Source organism: Coregonus clupeaformis, unplaced genomic scaffold (assembly GCF_020615455.1).
Source record: "Coregonus clupeaformis isolate EN_2021a unplaced genomic scaffold, ASM2061545v1 scaf2789, whole genome shotgun sequence".
In the NCBI taxonomy this organism is placed as follows: domain Eukaryota; kingdom Metazoa; phylum Chordata; class Actinopteri; order Salmoniformes; family Salmonidae; genus Coregonus; species Coregonus clupeaformis.
This window is the reverse complement of record NW_025536243.1, coordinates 28,232-44,188: the sequence shown is the minus strand read 5'-3', so window position 1 is coordinate 44,188 and position 15,957 is coordinate 28,232. Positions and strand designations below refer to the sequence as shown.

Genomic DNA, 15,957 nt, shown 5'->3' with positions numbered 1-15,957 from the left:
TGATCAAAAACCGCTGGAGCGCCTGTGCTGGAGGATTGCGTTTGTTTTCGCTTTGGATGCGCGTTCATTTTGGCAAGGAAATGTGCTGATTTTGCAAGGAGATGGAGAATAAAGAGTTCAAGGTAGACATGTTATTTATTTTTAAATCTTCAATTATATTAATTACTGTGTAATATTTATTTATTTAATTTATTTATTTAATAATATAATAATTACAATTATATTAATTACTGTGTAATATTGTTTAACAAATGAAATAATGTGCTATTCATGCTGTAATATCAAACTAGAAAGTATATGGCCGGGGAGTCATGAGAGTTGGCTAAAGGTACAGTAGGGTCAAATGGGGGTCAAAGGTTATGACAGCACCTTCATAAATTCGTCCAAAATGGCACCCTATTCCCTATGTAGGCTAGTGTACTACTTTTGACCAGGAGCCATAGAAGGGTTGGCTGACGTCACGAAAATGATGCTCGCGCATCGATGGCCGGAAGTCGTGTATCTTGTTATGATTCTGTACCTCAGCTAACAACAAGCTGCCATGTGGGGAATCGTAGCTCTATGGCATGTTTCAGCTCGTTGTATGGTGTTATTGATACCATGTCTTGTTTTGAGGTGTTTTGACTGATATCATGTCTATGCAATGACTAAAATTCGCTACCTAGCTAACCAACAACAACTGTAACAATGTATTTGAGACGAGTTCATTGTTCAAATGTATTTATGTTTGCATTAAACATTTAGAGACTAAATATAGTTTACATGTTGTCTAAGTCAAACCCTGTCTATTTTGCCCCATAGTTGCATGCCAGTTTTGTTGCTAAACAACCAACCCCTCTATAGAGTGTTACAGTGGAGGTGTGATAATACCCATAAAACCTAGCGGTCAAACAGGGAAATGGTTCCAATCGTTTTTCCACCATTAATTTTTCCCATAGGCGATTTTAGAAACACATAAAATATTTTATTTTATTTATTTTTTTATTTTATTTCACCTTTATTTAACCAGGTAAGCCAGTTGAGAACAGGTTCTCATTTACAACTGCGACCTGGCCAAGATAAAGCAAAGTAGTGCAATAAAAACAACACAGAGTTACATATGGGGTAAAAAAACATAAAGTCAGAAATACAACAGAAAATATATATACAGTGTGTGCAAATGTAGCAAGTTATGGAGGTAAGGCAATAAATAGGCTATAGTGCAGAATAATTACAATAGTATTAACACTGGAATGCTAGATGTGCAAGAGATTATGTGCAAATAGAGCTACTGAGGTGCAAAAGAGCAAAATAAATAACAATATAGGGATGAGGTAGTTGGGTGGGCTAATTTCAGATGGGCTGTGTACAGGTGCAGTGATCGGTAAGGTGCTCTGACAACTGATGCTTAAAGTTATTGAGGGAGATAAGAGTCTCCAGCTTCAGAGATTTTTGCAATTCGTTCCAGTCATTGGCAGCAGAGAACTGGAAGGAATGGCGGCCAAAGGAGGTGTTGGCTTTGGGAATGACCAGTGAGATATACCTGCTGGAGCGCAGACTACGGGTGGGTGCTGCTATGGTGACCAATGAGCTAAGATAAGGCGGGGATTTGCCTAGCAGTGATTTATAGATGGCCTGGAGCCAGTGGGTTTGACGACGAACATGTAGTGAGGACCAGCCAACAAGAGCGTACAGGTCACAGTGGTGGGTAGTGTATGGGGCTTTGGAGACAAAACGGATGGCACTGTGATAGACTACATCCAGTTTGCTGAGTAGAGTGTTGGAGGCTATTTTGTAAATGACATCGCCGAAGTCAAGGATCGGTAGGATAGTCAGTTTTACGAGGGCATGTTTGGCAGCATGAGTGAAGGAGGCTTTGTTGCGAAATAGGAAGCCGATTCTAGATTTAACTTTGGATTGGAGATTCTTTATGTGAGTCTGGAAGTTGAGTTTACAGTCTAACCAGACACCTAGATATTTGTAGTTGTCCACATACTCTAGGTCAGACCCGTCGAGAGTGGTGATTCTAGTCGGGTGGGCGGGTGCTAGCAGCGTTCGATTGAAAAGCATGCATTTAGTTTTACTAGTGTTTAAGAGCAGTTGAAGGCTACTGAAGGATTGTTGTATGGCATTGAAGCTCGTTTGGAGGTTTGTTAACACAGTGTCCAATGAAGGGCCAGATGTATACAAAATGGTGTCGTCTGCGTAGAGGTGGATCTGAGAGTCACCAGCAGCAAGAGCGACATCATTGATATACACGGAGAAAAGTGTCGGCCCAAGAATTGAACCCTGTGGCACCCCCATAGAGACTGCCATAGGTCCAGACAACAGGCCCTCCGATTTGACACACTGAACTCTATCTGAGAAGTAGTTGGTGAACCAGGCGAGGCAGTCATTTGAGAAACCAAGGCTATTTAGTCTGCCAATAAGAATGCGGTGGTTGACAGAGTCGAAAGCCTTGGCCAGGTCGATGAAGACGGCTGCACAGTACTGTCTATTATCAATCGCGGTTATAATATCGTTTAGGACCTTGAGCGTGGCTGAAGTGCACCCGTGACCAGCTCGGAAACCGGATTGCATAGCGGAGAAGGTACGGTGGTATTCGAAATGGTCGATGATCTGTTTGTTAACTTGGCTTTCGAATACTTTCGAAAGGCAGGGCAGGATGGATATAGGTCTGTAGCAGTTTGGATCTAGAGTGTCACCCCCTTTGAAGAGGGGGGATGACCGCGGCAGCTTTCCAATCTCTGGGGATCTCAGACGTTATGAAAGAGAGGTTGAACAGACTAGTAATAGGGGTTGCGACAATTTCGGCGGCTAGTTTTAGAAAGAAAGGGTCCAGATTGTCTAGCCCAGCTGATTTGTAGGGGTCCAGATTTTGCAGCGCTTTCAAAACATCAGCTGTCTGAATTTGTGTGAAGGAGAAGCGGGGGGCATGGGCAAGTTGCAGCAGAGGGTGCAGAGTTGGTGGCCGGGTTAGTGGTAGCCAGATGGAAAGCATGGCCAGCTGTAGCAAAATGCTTGTTGAAATTCTCGATTATTGTAGATTTATCGGTGGTGATAGTGTTTCCTAGCCTCAGTGCAGTGGGCAGCTGGGAGGAAGTGCTCTTATTCTCCATGGACTTTACAGTGTCCCAAAACTTTTTGGAGTTAGTGCTACAGGATGCAAATTTCTGTTTGAAAAAGTTAGCCTTTGCTTTCCTGACTGCTTGTGTATATTGGTTCCTAACTTCCCTGAAAAGTTGCATATCGCGGGGGCTATTTGATGCTAATGCTGTACGCCACAGGATGTTTTTGTGCTGGTCAAGGGCAGTCAAGTCTGAGGAGAACCAGGGGCTATATCGGTTCTTAGTTCTGTATTTTTTGAATGGGGCATGTTTATTTAAGATTGAGAGGAAATTACTTTTAAGGAACAACCAGGCATCCTCTACTGACGGAATGAGATCTATATCCATCCAGGATACCTGGGCCAGGTCAATTAGGAAGGCCTCCTCGCTAAAGTGTTTTAGGGAGCGTTTGACAGTGATGAGGGGTGGTCGTTTGACCGCGGACCCGTTACGGACGCAGGCAATAAGGCAGTGATCGCTGAGATCCTGGTTGAAGACAGCTGAGGTGTATTTAGAGGGTATGTTAGTCAGGATGATATCTATGAGGGTACCCATGTTTACGGATTTAGGGTTGTACCTGGTAGTTTCGTTGATAATTTGCGTGAGGTTGAGGGCATCTAGCTTGGATTGTAGGATGGCTGGGGTATTAAGCATATCCCAATTTAGGTCACCAAGCAGTACAAACTCTGAGGATAAATGGGGGGCAATCAATTCACATATGGTGTCCAGGGCACAGCTGGGGGCTGAGGGGGGTCTGTAGCAAGCGGCAACAGTGAGAGACTTATTTCTGGAAAGGTGGATTTTTAGAAGTAGAAGCTCAAACTGTTTGGGCACAGACCTGGATAGTATGATAGAGCTCTGCAGGCTATCTCTACAGTAGATTGCAACTCCACCCCCTTTGGCAGTTCTATCTAGACGGAAAATGTTATAGTTGGGGATGGAAATTTCAGAATTTCTGGTGGCCTTCCTGAGCCAGGATTCAGACACTGCTAGAACATCAGGGTTGGCAGAGTGTGCTAACGCAGTGAATAACTCAAACTTAGGAAGTAGACTTCTGATATTTATGTGCAAGAAACCAAGACTTTTGCGATTACAGAAGTCATCAAATGATAGCGCCTGGGGAGTAGGAGTGATACTGAGGGCTGCAGGGCCTGGGTTAGCCTCTACATCACCAGAGGAACAGAGGAGGACTAGAATAAGGATACGGCTAAAGGCTTTAAGAACTGGTCTTCTAGTGCGTTGGGTACATAGAATAAAGGGGGGCAGATTTCCGGGTGTTATAGAAAAGATTCAGGGCATTATGTACAGACAAGGATATGGAAGGATATGAGTAAAGTGGAGGTAAACCTAAGCGTTGGGTAACAATGAAAGAGATAGCATCGCTGGAGTCATCAATTGAGTCGGTCTCCGCGTGTATAGGGGGAGGTGCAAAGGAGCTATCTAAGGCAGGTTTAGCTAGGCTGGGGGTCTACAGTGATATAGTACAATTAGAAATAACCGAAACAACAATAAACTAACCATGTTTGGGCTGAGGCTAAACATAAACAGGATGTAGTACCGTAAAAAGGAACAGTCCAGCAGATATCAGCTGTATATCTGAGTTATCATAAGGTCCGGTGGTGAAGCACTAGTAAGAGGCCACGGCTAGCGTGTGCTAGCGGGCCAGGGCTAGCAGATGGATGGAATCTTCGTGGTTAACGTCGTAACCACATCAGACGATTTCGTCGGCAGACCAGTCGTGTAGGATCGGCGGGGCTCCGTGTCAACACTAGGTGGTCCCGTCCGGTTGACAGAGAGGTAGATAGCCGGGAGATGGGCGCTAGCTCAGGATGATTAGCCAGACCACAGCGTCCGTTTTGTTGTAGCTGTGGTGTACAGCTGGTAGCGATGAATCCGGAGTTAAAGGTCCAGTGATTCAGTGATTCCGGCGGAAAAACTGATATGTTCTGGGTCGATAACGCGCTGTGTTTTTATCCCCGCGGAAAAAAATCCAATGTTCTGGGTGAAACACCGCTAGCTGTGGCTAATAGCAAGTAGCTAGTTAGCTGGCTAGCTAGTTTCAACTGGAGATTCTAGATTCTAGATAAAGGTAAGTCGATAATAGAATCCGTTCCACATTGAGTGAGGCGGGTTGCAGGAAAGTATATTTTGTAGAAGGATGAAAAGTCTGATAGGGAAATATGTACGAAAAATACAAAAAACAGGGTATTTACAGGCTATTTACAGACACACGACAGAAACAGGACTGCACTACTTCGCCATCTTGGAAAAAAAGTGGCGTGACGTTTTTGTAACCATGTAAATCTCTCTCGGACAAGTTGATGTATTTGATGTATTTTTCTATTACATGTATGACATTTCATTGAGATATTTTGTGTTTTAATGACGCAAAATTGAATTACAGCCTAACTCTGCTTTCTGTTGTCGCCAGCAGGCTGCAGTGGTGACCTTCACTACCGTGACCCACAAGGATGAAACTTCCCAGACCAGCCTCACCCTCAGCAGGGGAAAGAGAAGCTACCCAGACCTACACACCTTTGTGCAGGGCATGAAGGACGAGTAAGTTGCTCTTTGGCTTCCCCATGCATCCCCTAGATATGTTCCCTATCTCAATTGCATACTCCTCGTGTCCTCTCTTCTCAAAACCCATTGGATGAGAAAGCCAGAGGTCCCGCCCTTCTGACCTTCTCATCCAATGGGTTTTGAGAAGGAGGCGAGGAGATTGAGAGTCTCCCATAGTCTCGGGCCAATACAAAGGACTCAACGGACCAAATAACCAATCAGGGATGTCTGGGTGTGGCCTAGTTCCATAGAGGTCCATCCATAACGTAGTCTAAGATAATAGAGGTAATGTCCATCCATAACGTAATCTAAGATAATAGAGGTAATGTCCATCCATAACGTAATCTAAAATAATAGAGGTAATGTCCATCCATAACGTAATCTAAAATAATAGAGGTAATGTCCATCCATAACGTAATCTAAAATAATAGAGGTAATGTCCATCCATAACGTAATCTAAAATCATAGAGGTAATGTCCATCCATAACGTAATCTAAAATAATAGAGGTAATGTCCATCCATAACGTAGTCTAAGATAATAGAGGTAATGTCATGTAGTTCATTGTGTACTTGCATTTATTTACTTTTCAGCCATTGGAATCTGCTGAGTGAGAATATGCGTGCCGGGGTGAGTTATAGTCACCTCTAAAGTAGTTAATGTTGGTAAAATGGACCAAACATTCATTTGTGGAAATCCTGCAGGACCTTTAATCCTGAACCACTGCTTTAATTGACTAGCTTGAGTAAATGGTTCTACGTTTTATATCAGTGCAGCCCCTTTAACAAACTAACTCTGTATGGTCTTTTAACATTGCAGATGAGCAGACATGAGTTTAGTGCCAAGTGCATGGATATTGTAGCATGGGTGATGGAGTCTACATCCACTGTGGTTGTTCCCGCCCTTGACCTCACCATGCAGATAGAGCTCTCTGATTCGCCAAGCTCTTCTGGATCAGGAAGTAATGAGGCAGGAGAGGTGACCTCTCTTGGCCGCAGCGTCAGATTCAGCTGTAGTGGAGGACCCAGCAGGTGCACCAGCGCCAGAACCGCCTGCAGCACACGCACTCCCACGCCTTTCCCCTCCTCTCACAGGTACCTAGCCCTATCCATGCCTCTAACAGGTACCTAGCCCTATCCATGCCTCTCACAGGTACCTAGCCCTATCCGCTCCTCTCAAAGGTACCTAGCCCTATCCTCTCCTCGCACAGGTACCTAGCCCTATCCCCTCCTCTCAAAGGTACCTACCCCTATCCCCTCCTCTCACAGGTACCTACCCCTATCCACGCCTCTCAAAGGTACCTAGCCCTATCCCCTCCTCTCACAGGTACCTACCCCTATCCACGCCTCTCAAAGGTACCTAGCCCTATCCCCTCCTTTCACAGGTACCTAGCCCTATCCCCTCCTCTCACAGGTACCTACCCCTATCCACGCCTCTCACAGGTACCTAGCCCTATCCCCCTCCTCTCACAGGTACCTAGCCCTATCCCCTCCTCTCACAGGTACCTAGCCCTATCCCCTCCTCTCACAGGTACCTACCCCTATCCCCTCCTCTCACAGGTACCTACCCCTATCCACGCCTCTCACAGGTACCTAGCCCTATCCCCTCCTCTCACAGGTACCTACCCCTATCCACGCCTCTCACAGGTACCTAGCCCTATCCCCTCCTCTCACAGGTACCTAGCCCTATCCCCTCCTCTCACAGGTACCTAGCCCTATCCATGCCTCTAACAGGTACCTAGCCCTATCACCTCCTCTCACAGGTACCTAGCCCTATCCATGCCTCTCACAGGTACCTAGCCTTATCCATGCCTCTCACAGGTACCTAGCCCTATCCATGCCTCTAACAGGTACCTAGCCCTATCCATGCCTCTCACAGGTACCTAGCCCTATCCCCTCCTCTCAAAGGTACCTAGCCCTATCCTCTCCTCTCACAGGTACCTAGCCCTATCCCCTCCTCTCAAAGGTACCTAGCCCTATCCTCTCCTCTCACAGGTACCTACCCCTATCCCCTCCTCTCACAGGTACCTACCCCTATCCACGCCTCTCAAAGGTACCTAGCCCTATCCCCTCCTCTCACAGGTACCTACCCCTATCCACGCCTCTCAAAGGTACCTAGCCCTATCCCCTCCTTTCACAGGTACCTAGCCCTATCCCCTCCTCTCACAGGTACCTACCCCTATCCACGCCTCTCACAGGTACCTAGCCCTATCCCCTCCTCTCACAGGTACCTAGCCCTATCCCCTCCTCTCACAGGTACGTAGCCCTATCCCCTCCTCTCACAGGTATCTAGCCCTATCCCCTCCTCTCACAGATACCTAGCTCTATCCCCTCCTCTTTTTGCAGGTATTTCCTGTTATAGGTACAAATATCCATTCCAGATCCACTTAGTGAGAAATACTACTTAGATACTACACAACCACTCTAAAACGTTTACTCTGAATGTTAATGTTTGCTCTGAGTGTGATTTGAGATGGTTCACAATGCTTCCTTTGAATAACAATAACAAGGTTGAGTTTGTGTCCCAAATTCTTGGATCATATTTTTTATTTTGTTACCATATACTATTCATTTATGTTGTGCATTCTGCAGGTCCATGACCTCTTTGCTAAGTGAGAACGAAGAGCGATATGTCTCCTCACCTGAGGGTGGCGATAGAGAGATGAGACACAGACAACACTCAGCACCACTGAGATCTGTGTTTGGCATCTCTGAGGACTCTGTCTTCGACATGGTCCAGAGCGGCCAGTCGCAGGGTGACATCGTACCGCTGCCCAAACGGAGTAGACAGGAGAAATACAGACCTAGCAAAATGTCAACGGATGGCAAGTTTATGATGGGTATTGTCGAGTTGGTTATAAACCTTCTCAACTCCAGATTGGCTGAGCTAATGCGAAGTGTCAGTCAGGGAACTCTAGTTCTGCTGACTGGAAGTATCTCAGCAAGTCAACAGTTTGCCCAAGAGATGCTAAGCATGGCGACTTCTAAGATGTATTCCCATGCCATAGAGCATATTGCGCTCGGCCACAAGTCTCCCCTTGAGTTAGAGAGGGAGCTTGAGGCCATCTTGGGTCCTCTGGCTGGACAGGTCATAGTCATCATCATAGATAGCATCATCAAGGCTAAAGCCAACGGAGGAAATGAGGGGAGAGCGTCCAGCCCCTTGACCTATTTTCTAACTGCCATTTCGGCAGAAATACAAAGCCTAGTGGTTCACAGATCGGCTAGCAGACCATCCACCAGACTGTCCAACAACGACCCACTGCTGAACATTTCCAAGTCAAAGGTCTTAAGATCAGTTCTGCTCAAAATGGCAGAGCTCTTTGGCCAAGGTCCAAGTGAAACCTGTCTAGTTCCACTAGTCCAGAGTCAGTCCAACAACTCAATTTGCGACTGGACTGTGAATGCAGGCACCATTCATCCAAGTACATTTCTGTCCGACAACAGAGTGACAGAAGTGTCATCCGATGTTGTGGATCTTGTACTTGAGGTTTTTTGGATAACAGGATTTTTGGATAACAGGAACCCGTCAAGGCCACAGAGTGCCTGCTCCCACAACTCAGCTAGTGGAGCAATAGATATGAGAGCTCTTGCTGGGGACTTGGTCAGACAGGTGTCTGTCAAACTCAGCCCATTTGTCTCTGAGAGTCAACTCTCCACCATGTCCATGACAGATCTGTCATCATCTTTTTCTGACTCCACCTTGAAGCAGTTGTGTTCTCGCTCTGTTGTTGCTCTGGCAACTGCCTGTCAAGCAATCAAAACAGAGCTCGAGAACCAGAGACCTACCAACCTGGCAGCCAGAGACCTACTATCGTCTCTGGTAGAGACCATTGAGGACATGGATATCTCTGACATCCTCCAGGGCCCGTCGGCCATTTTGGAGGAGGCTGCTGTGATAAAGCACCCAGAGATGTCCACCTCGACAATATACAGATCTCTGCTTCTCGACTCATCTCTCGCCTCCTCTAAGATGGTCACTGAGAGCATTATCTTCAACAACCCATGCCCATCAGAGGAGAATGTGAGTATTCAGAAGGAGCTCCCTGCTGATAAAGTTGACATCCTCCATGGTCAACCAGTTGTAACGATCCCGGCAGTCTGAGTCGGGTCCTGTCTGTGGACTAGTTTTTCTGCTCGTGAGCTCCAGTTTCCCGAGGGTTCTGGAACGCTCCGGGGAGCTCTCTTGATTTCCGCACCTGCATCCCATCAGCAATCTGCACACCTGGTCCTGATCATCACCCTTCTTAGGCTCTGGCCTAACATCCATTCCCTGCCGGATCGTTAGCCATGAACAGTAGGTTTACCAGAGTATCAGTCTTAGAGCTTCTAGCGTTAGTTTTGTTGTTTTGCACCTTGTTGGTTTGTTGTTTACTTACCTCCGTTTTGTTCCATCTGCAGTCACTCGTCCGGAACCTTCATCCAACCTCTGCCTGGTGGTCGGCGGCTGCCGAGCCATGATTGGATCAACCACTGCACCCCCAACAACTAATCAACGCCGCCCCGCTCTGTTCCCTGGATTATTCAGCATCACTCTTGAATTTGTAAATAAACACTCACCTTCGTTTCAACTTACCTTGTCCTGGTCTGCTTCTGGGTTCTGGCTTAGCAACTCGTGACAGAACGATCCGGCCAGTAATGAACCCACCGGACCTGGACTCTGTTCGCCATGCCATTACCCATCAGGAGAAGATGTTGGGCCATCATAGCACGGAGCTACAGGAGATCGCGTTGGCAGTTCGGAACCTTTCTACCGGTCTGACGGAGGTCCAGAACCAGCGCAAGTTTCCGGTGGAGGATCCACTACCGGTTTCACCCATCTCGCCTGCCGCGTCTGGAGCGGTGTCCTTCCGTGAGCCCAAGGTTCCGACGCCGGATAAATATGAGGGGGAGCTGGGAAGATGCCGTTCTTTCCTTATGCAGTGTGGGTTAGTGTTCGATCTACAGCCCTACTCTTATGCCACAGACAAGGCTAGGATAGCCTTTGTGATTGAGTTGCTGCGTGGTCGAGCGCTGGAGTGGGCTTCAGCCGTTTGGGAACGACAAGACCCCTGTATGGCTTCATACCAGGGGTTCACGGCCGAGATGAGGAAGCTTTTCGACCATTCCGTCCGAGGGAGGGACGCAGCTAGGCGCCTGTTTTCGCTTCACCAAGGAACTCGCAGCGTGGCCGACTTGTGATCGAGTTCAAGACGTTGGCTGTGGAGAGTGGGTGGAATGAGGAGTCTCTGCAAGCGGCCTTTACCAGGGTCTGTCGGAGCAGCTCAAGGATGAGTTGATCTCCTATCCGGAGCCTAGTGACCTGGACAGCTTGGTAGCCTTGTCTATTCGGGGTGGATAATCGAGTCCGAGAGCGAAGGAGGGGAGAAGCAATGGGGTCCGTCCAATCGATCAGCTTCTCAGGTTCCAGTCGGGTCGGGGATTGGACCAGAATACGTCGATCATCGTCCACCACACAGGATTAGTGGAGAGGTCCTGTCTCCCGATTCGGAACCAATGCAAGTAGGGCGGCACGGGTTAACCAAGGAGGAACGCCAACTCAGACGTAGGACTAACTGTTGCCTCTACTGTGGTGGTTCGGGACATTACCTCGCCACCTGTTCCCGGCGGTCGTCAAACTGCGCGGCTCGCTAAAGTTGGGAGGACTTTTAGCGAGCCAGTTTCGACCTCTCAATACCTCTGTCAGACCCCGTTTCCTGGCTACCCTTGTGAACAGGAATCAGAGCTTAGCGATTAACGCTTTTATCGATTCAGGTGCCGATGGAAGCTTTCTTGATGCCGAGTTGGTGGAACAGCTGGGGCTTTCCAAGGAGCAATTGCCGGAAGCCATTGAAGCGACCACTCTGAACGGCAGTAGTCTGGCACGTATCACGATGAGGACTGAACCGGGTTAAGATGCTGTTGTCGGGGAATCATTCGGAGATGATTTCATTCTTCATTCTGCCGTCTTCCCATGTTCCTCTGGTCCTTGGATACCCCCTGGCTGAAGGAACACAATCCCACGTTCGATTGGGTGACGGGCAAGGTAACGAGTTGGAGCCTTGATTGTCATGCTAACTGTCTCAAGACTGCCTGTCCCCATTCGGTTCCCAGTCAGGTGATTGAGGCTAAACCCCCAGATTTGTCCCTGGTTCCCGAGACATATCACGATTTGGGGGAGGTGTTCAGTAAGCAGAAGGCTCTGTCACTCCCTCCCCACCGACCATATGATTGTGCCATCAACCTGTTCCCTGGAGCTGTCTACCCCAAGGGAAGGTTATACAGTATCTCCCGCCCTGAACGTGAGGCTTTGGAGACCTACATCAAGGAGTCCCTAGCTGCTGGTCTCGTTCGTCCCTCGTCATCACCCCTGGGGGCAGGATTCTTCTTTGTGGGTAAGAAGGATGGCTCTCTTCGACCGTGTATTGATTATCGGGGGTTGAATGACATCACGGTCAAGAACAAGTATCCCCTGCCCTTGATGAGTTCTGCCTTCGACTCCTTACAGGGTGCTACGGTGTTCACCAAGCTAGACCTACGCAATGCGTATCACATGGTCCGGATCAGAGAGGGAGACGAGTGGTTGACGGGTTTCAATACACCGATGGGTCACCGGTATCAGGTGATGCCGTTTGGACTGACCAATGCTCCAGCGGTATTCCAGAGTATGGTGAACGACGTCCTGAGAGATATGATCGGTCTCTTTGTGTTTGTTTATCTGGATGACATTCTGATCTTCTCGAAGGAACCTTCCGACCACGTCCAGCATGTCCGGCAGGTTCTGCAGCGATTGTTGGAGAATCGCCTGTTCGTGAAGGCCGAGAAGTGCGAGTTTCACGCCCACACGACATCCTTTCTCGGGTACATCATCTCCAGGGGAGAGATTAGGATGGACCAGGAGAAGGTTAGAGCGGTTCTGGAATGGGCCCAGCCCGGTACGAGATTGCAGCTCCAGAGATTTTTGGGGTTTGCGAATTTCTACCGCAGATTCATCCGGGATTACAGCCGTGTGGCCGCTCCGTTAACTGCCTTGACTTCCAGTATCAGGAGCTTCAAGTGGAATCCGGAGGCGGATCGAGCGTTTCTGGATTTGAAGAGGCGATTCACCAACGCACCGATTCTCTCTCAACCGGACACGGCCCGTCAGTTCGTCGTTGAAGTGGACGCGTCTGATGTGGGAGTTGGCGCCATCCTGTCGCAGCGATGCTCCACGGACAGTAAACTCCATCCCTGCGCCTACTACTCGCGTCGCCTTTCGCCTGCGGAGAGGAATTACGATGTGGGTAACCGGGAGCTTCTCGCGGTGAAACTTGCCTTGGAGGAGTGGCGCCACTGGTTGGAGGGGCGGAGCAACCGTTTATTGTCTGGACTGACCACAAGAATCTTGCTTACGTGCAATCGGCTAGACGTCTCAACTCCCGTCAGGCCAGGTGGTCGTTGTTTTTCGGACGATTCAATTTTTTCCCTGACGTTCCGACCTGGATCTAAGAACGGCAAGGCGGACGCCTTTGTCTCGGATGTTCTCCAAGACGGAGGAGAGTGGGTCCAAGACCGAGACAATTCTCCCCGGAACTGCGTCGTGGGAGCTGTTAGGTGGAAGATTGAGGAGGAGGTGATGGCGGCCCTTCGGACGCAGCCCGGTCCCGGTAACGGTCCACCCGGTCGGTTGTTTGTGCCTGAGTCGGTTCGTCCTGCGGTCCTCAAATGGTCCCACGCCAGCAAGATGGCTTGTCACCCTGGCGTGGCTCGGACGATGGCGTTTCTTCGCAGACGTTTTTGGTGGCCTGCCATGGCCGAGGATACTCGGGGTTATGTTGCTGCCTGTCCAGTGTGTGCGCAGAATAAGAGTACCAATCGGCCCAGCTCTGGACTACTTCACCCCCTTCCTATTCCCCGCGACCATGGTCGCATCTGGCCCTGGACTTTGTCACTGGGTTGCCCGCTTCTGAGGGGAACACGGTCGTTCTGACTATCGTGGACAGATTCAGCAAGTTCGCCCACTTTGTGCCAATTGCCAAGCTTCCCTCTGCCTCGGAGACGTCCGAGATCCTGGTTAGGGAGGTTTTCAGGGTCCACGGTTTGCCCAGTGATATCGTTTCCGACCGTGGCCCTCAGTTTACCTCTGCTGTCTGGAAGTCCTTCTGTTTGGCCATTGGAGCTACAGTCAGTCTCACATCTGGTTTTCACCCCCAATCTAATGGTCAGGCGGAGAGAGCCAACCAGAAGATGGAATCCACGCTACGCTGCCTGGCCTCTTCCAACCCCACCTCCTGGGTCTCTCAGTTGCCTTGGGTTGAGTATGCCCACAATACTCTCCCCTACATCTGCCACTGGGATGTCTCCCTTCCAGTGCCTGTATGGCTACCAACCTCCCTTGTTCCCTTCTCAGGAGAAGGAGCTCTCAGTGCCTTCTGTTCAGGCCCATATTCGCCGTTGCCACCGGACCTGGCATCGGGCCAGAAAGGCACTCCTTAGAGTTTCGGACCGGTATCAGCTCCAGGCGAATCGTCGCCGGATCCCCGCTCCCACCTATACCATCGGAGATAGGGTCTGGTTGGCCACACGGGATCTTCCTTTACGGACTGAGTCTAGGAAGTTGTTACCGAAGTTCATTGGTCCGTTTGTGGTGGAGAAGGTGATCAATCCGGTGGCAGTTCGACTCAAACTCCCGAGGACGCTCAGAGTCCATCCCACCTTTCATGTCTCCTGCCTCAAGCCTGTTTTCCTCAGTCCTCTGTTGCCTCCTCCGCCTCCTCCTCCTCCTCCTCGGATGATCGGAGGTGGTCCTGCCTACACGGTGCGACGCATCATGGATTCCAGACGGCGGGGCCGGGGTTTCCAGTATCTCGTGGACTGGGAGGGGTATGGTCCTGAAGAGAGGAGTTGGATTCCGCGGCGACAGATCCTAGATGCTGACCTCATCCGTGACTTCTACCGCCTCCATCCTGGCGCTCCGGGAGTCCGCCCGGTGGCGTTCGGCCGGAGGGGGGTACTGTAACGATCCCGGCAGTCTGAGTCGGGTCCTGTCTGTGGACTAGTTTTTCTGCTCGTGATCTCCAGTTTCCCGAGGGTTCTGGAACGCTCCGGGGAGCTCTCTTGATTTCCGCACCTGCATCCCATCAGCAATCTGCACACCTGGTCCTGATCATCACCCTTCTTAGGCTCTGGCCTAACATCCATTCCCTGCCGGATCGTTAGCCATGAACAGTAGGTTTACCAGAGTATCAGTCTTAGAGCTTCTAGCGTTAGTTTTGTTGTTTTGCACCTTGTTGGTTTGTTGTTTACTTACCTCCGTTTTGTTCCATCTGCAGTCACTCGTCCGGAACCTTCATCCAACCTCTGCCTGGTGGTCGGCGGCTGCCGAGCCATGATTGGATCAACCACTGCACCCCCAACAACTAATCAACGCCGCCCGCTCTGTTCCCTGGATTATTCAGCATCACTCTTGAATTTGTAAATAAACACTCACCTTCGTTTCAACTTACCTTGTCCTGGTCTGCTTCTGGGTTCTGGCTTTGTAACTCGTGACAATAACAGGAAAGACCTGCAAAAAGAGGAGGGGATAGAGCTAGGTATCTGTGAGAGGAGGGGATAGGGCTAGGTACCTGTGAGAGGAGGGGATAGGGGTAGGTACCTGTGAGAGGAAGGTATTGGGCTAGGTACCTGTGAGAGGAGAGGATAGGGGTAGGTACCTGTGAGAGGAGGGGATAGGGCTAGGTACCTGTGAGAGGAGGGGATAGGGGTAGGTACCTGTGAGAGGAAGGTATTGGGCTAGGTACCTGTGAGAGGAGGGGATAGGGGTAGGTACCTGTGAGAGGAGAGGATAGGGCTAGGTACCTGTGAGAGGCGTGGATAGGGGTAGGTACCTTTGAGAGGCGTGGATAGGGCTAGGTACCTGTGAGTAGAGGGGATAGGGCTAGGTACCTGTGAGAGGAGGGGATAGGGCTAGGTACCTGTGAGAGGAGGGGATAGGGCTAGGTACCTGTGAGAGGCATGGATAGGGCTAGGTACCTGTGAGAGGAGGGTATAGGGGTAGGTACCTGTGAGAGGCATGGATAGGGCTAGGTACCTGTGAGAGGAGGGGATAGGGGTAGGTACCTGTGAGAGGAATGGATAGGGCTAGGTACCTGTGAGAGACATGGATAGGGCTAGGTACCTGTGAGAGGAGGGGATAGGGGTAGGTACCTGTGAGAGGCATGGATAGGGCTAGGTACCTGTGAGAGGAGGGGATAGGGGTAGGTACCTGTGAGAGGCATGGATAGGGCTAGGTACCTGTGAGAGCAGGGGATAGGGCTAGGTACCTGTGAGAGGAATGGATAGGGCTAGGTACCTG

The 15,957-nt window shown here is 49.6% G+C and overlaps 1 protein-coding gene across 1 annotated transcript; it reads left to right on the top strand.

Moving 5' to 3' along the window:
- The first annotated feature begins 34 nt into the window (after positions 1 to 34).
- Positions 35 to 9,750, top strand: LOC123489140. Its single transcript, XM_045219826.1, has 5 exons — positions 35 to 122; positions 5,518 to 5,645; positions 6,240 to 6,276; positions 6,466 to 6,740; positions 8,238 to 9,750. The coding sequence occupies exons 1-5, from the start codon at positions 102 to 104 to the stop codon at positions 9,748 to 9,750; spliced, it is 1,974 nt and encodes a 657-aa protein (XP_045075761.1). The 5' UTR covers positions 35 to 101.
- Positions 9,751 to 15,957: the final 6,207 nt, after the last annotated feature.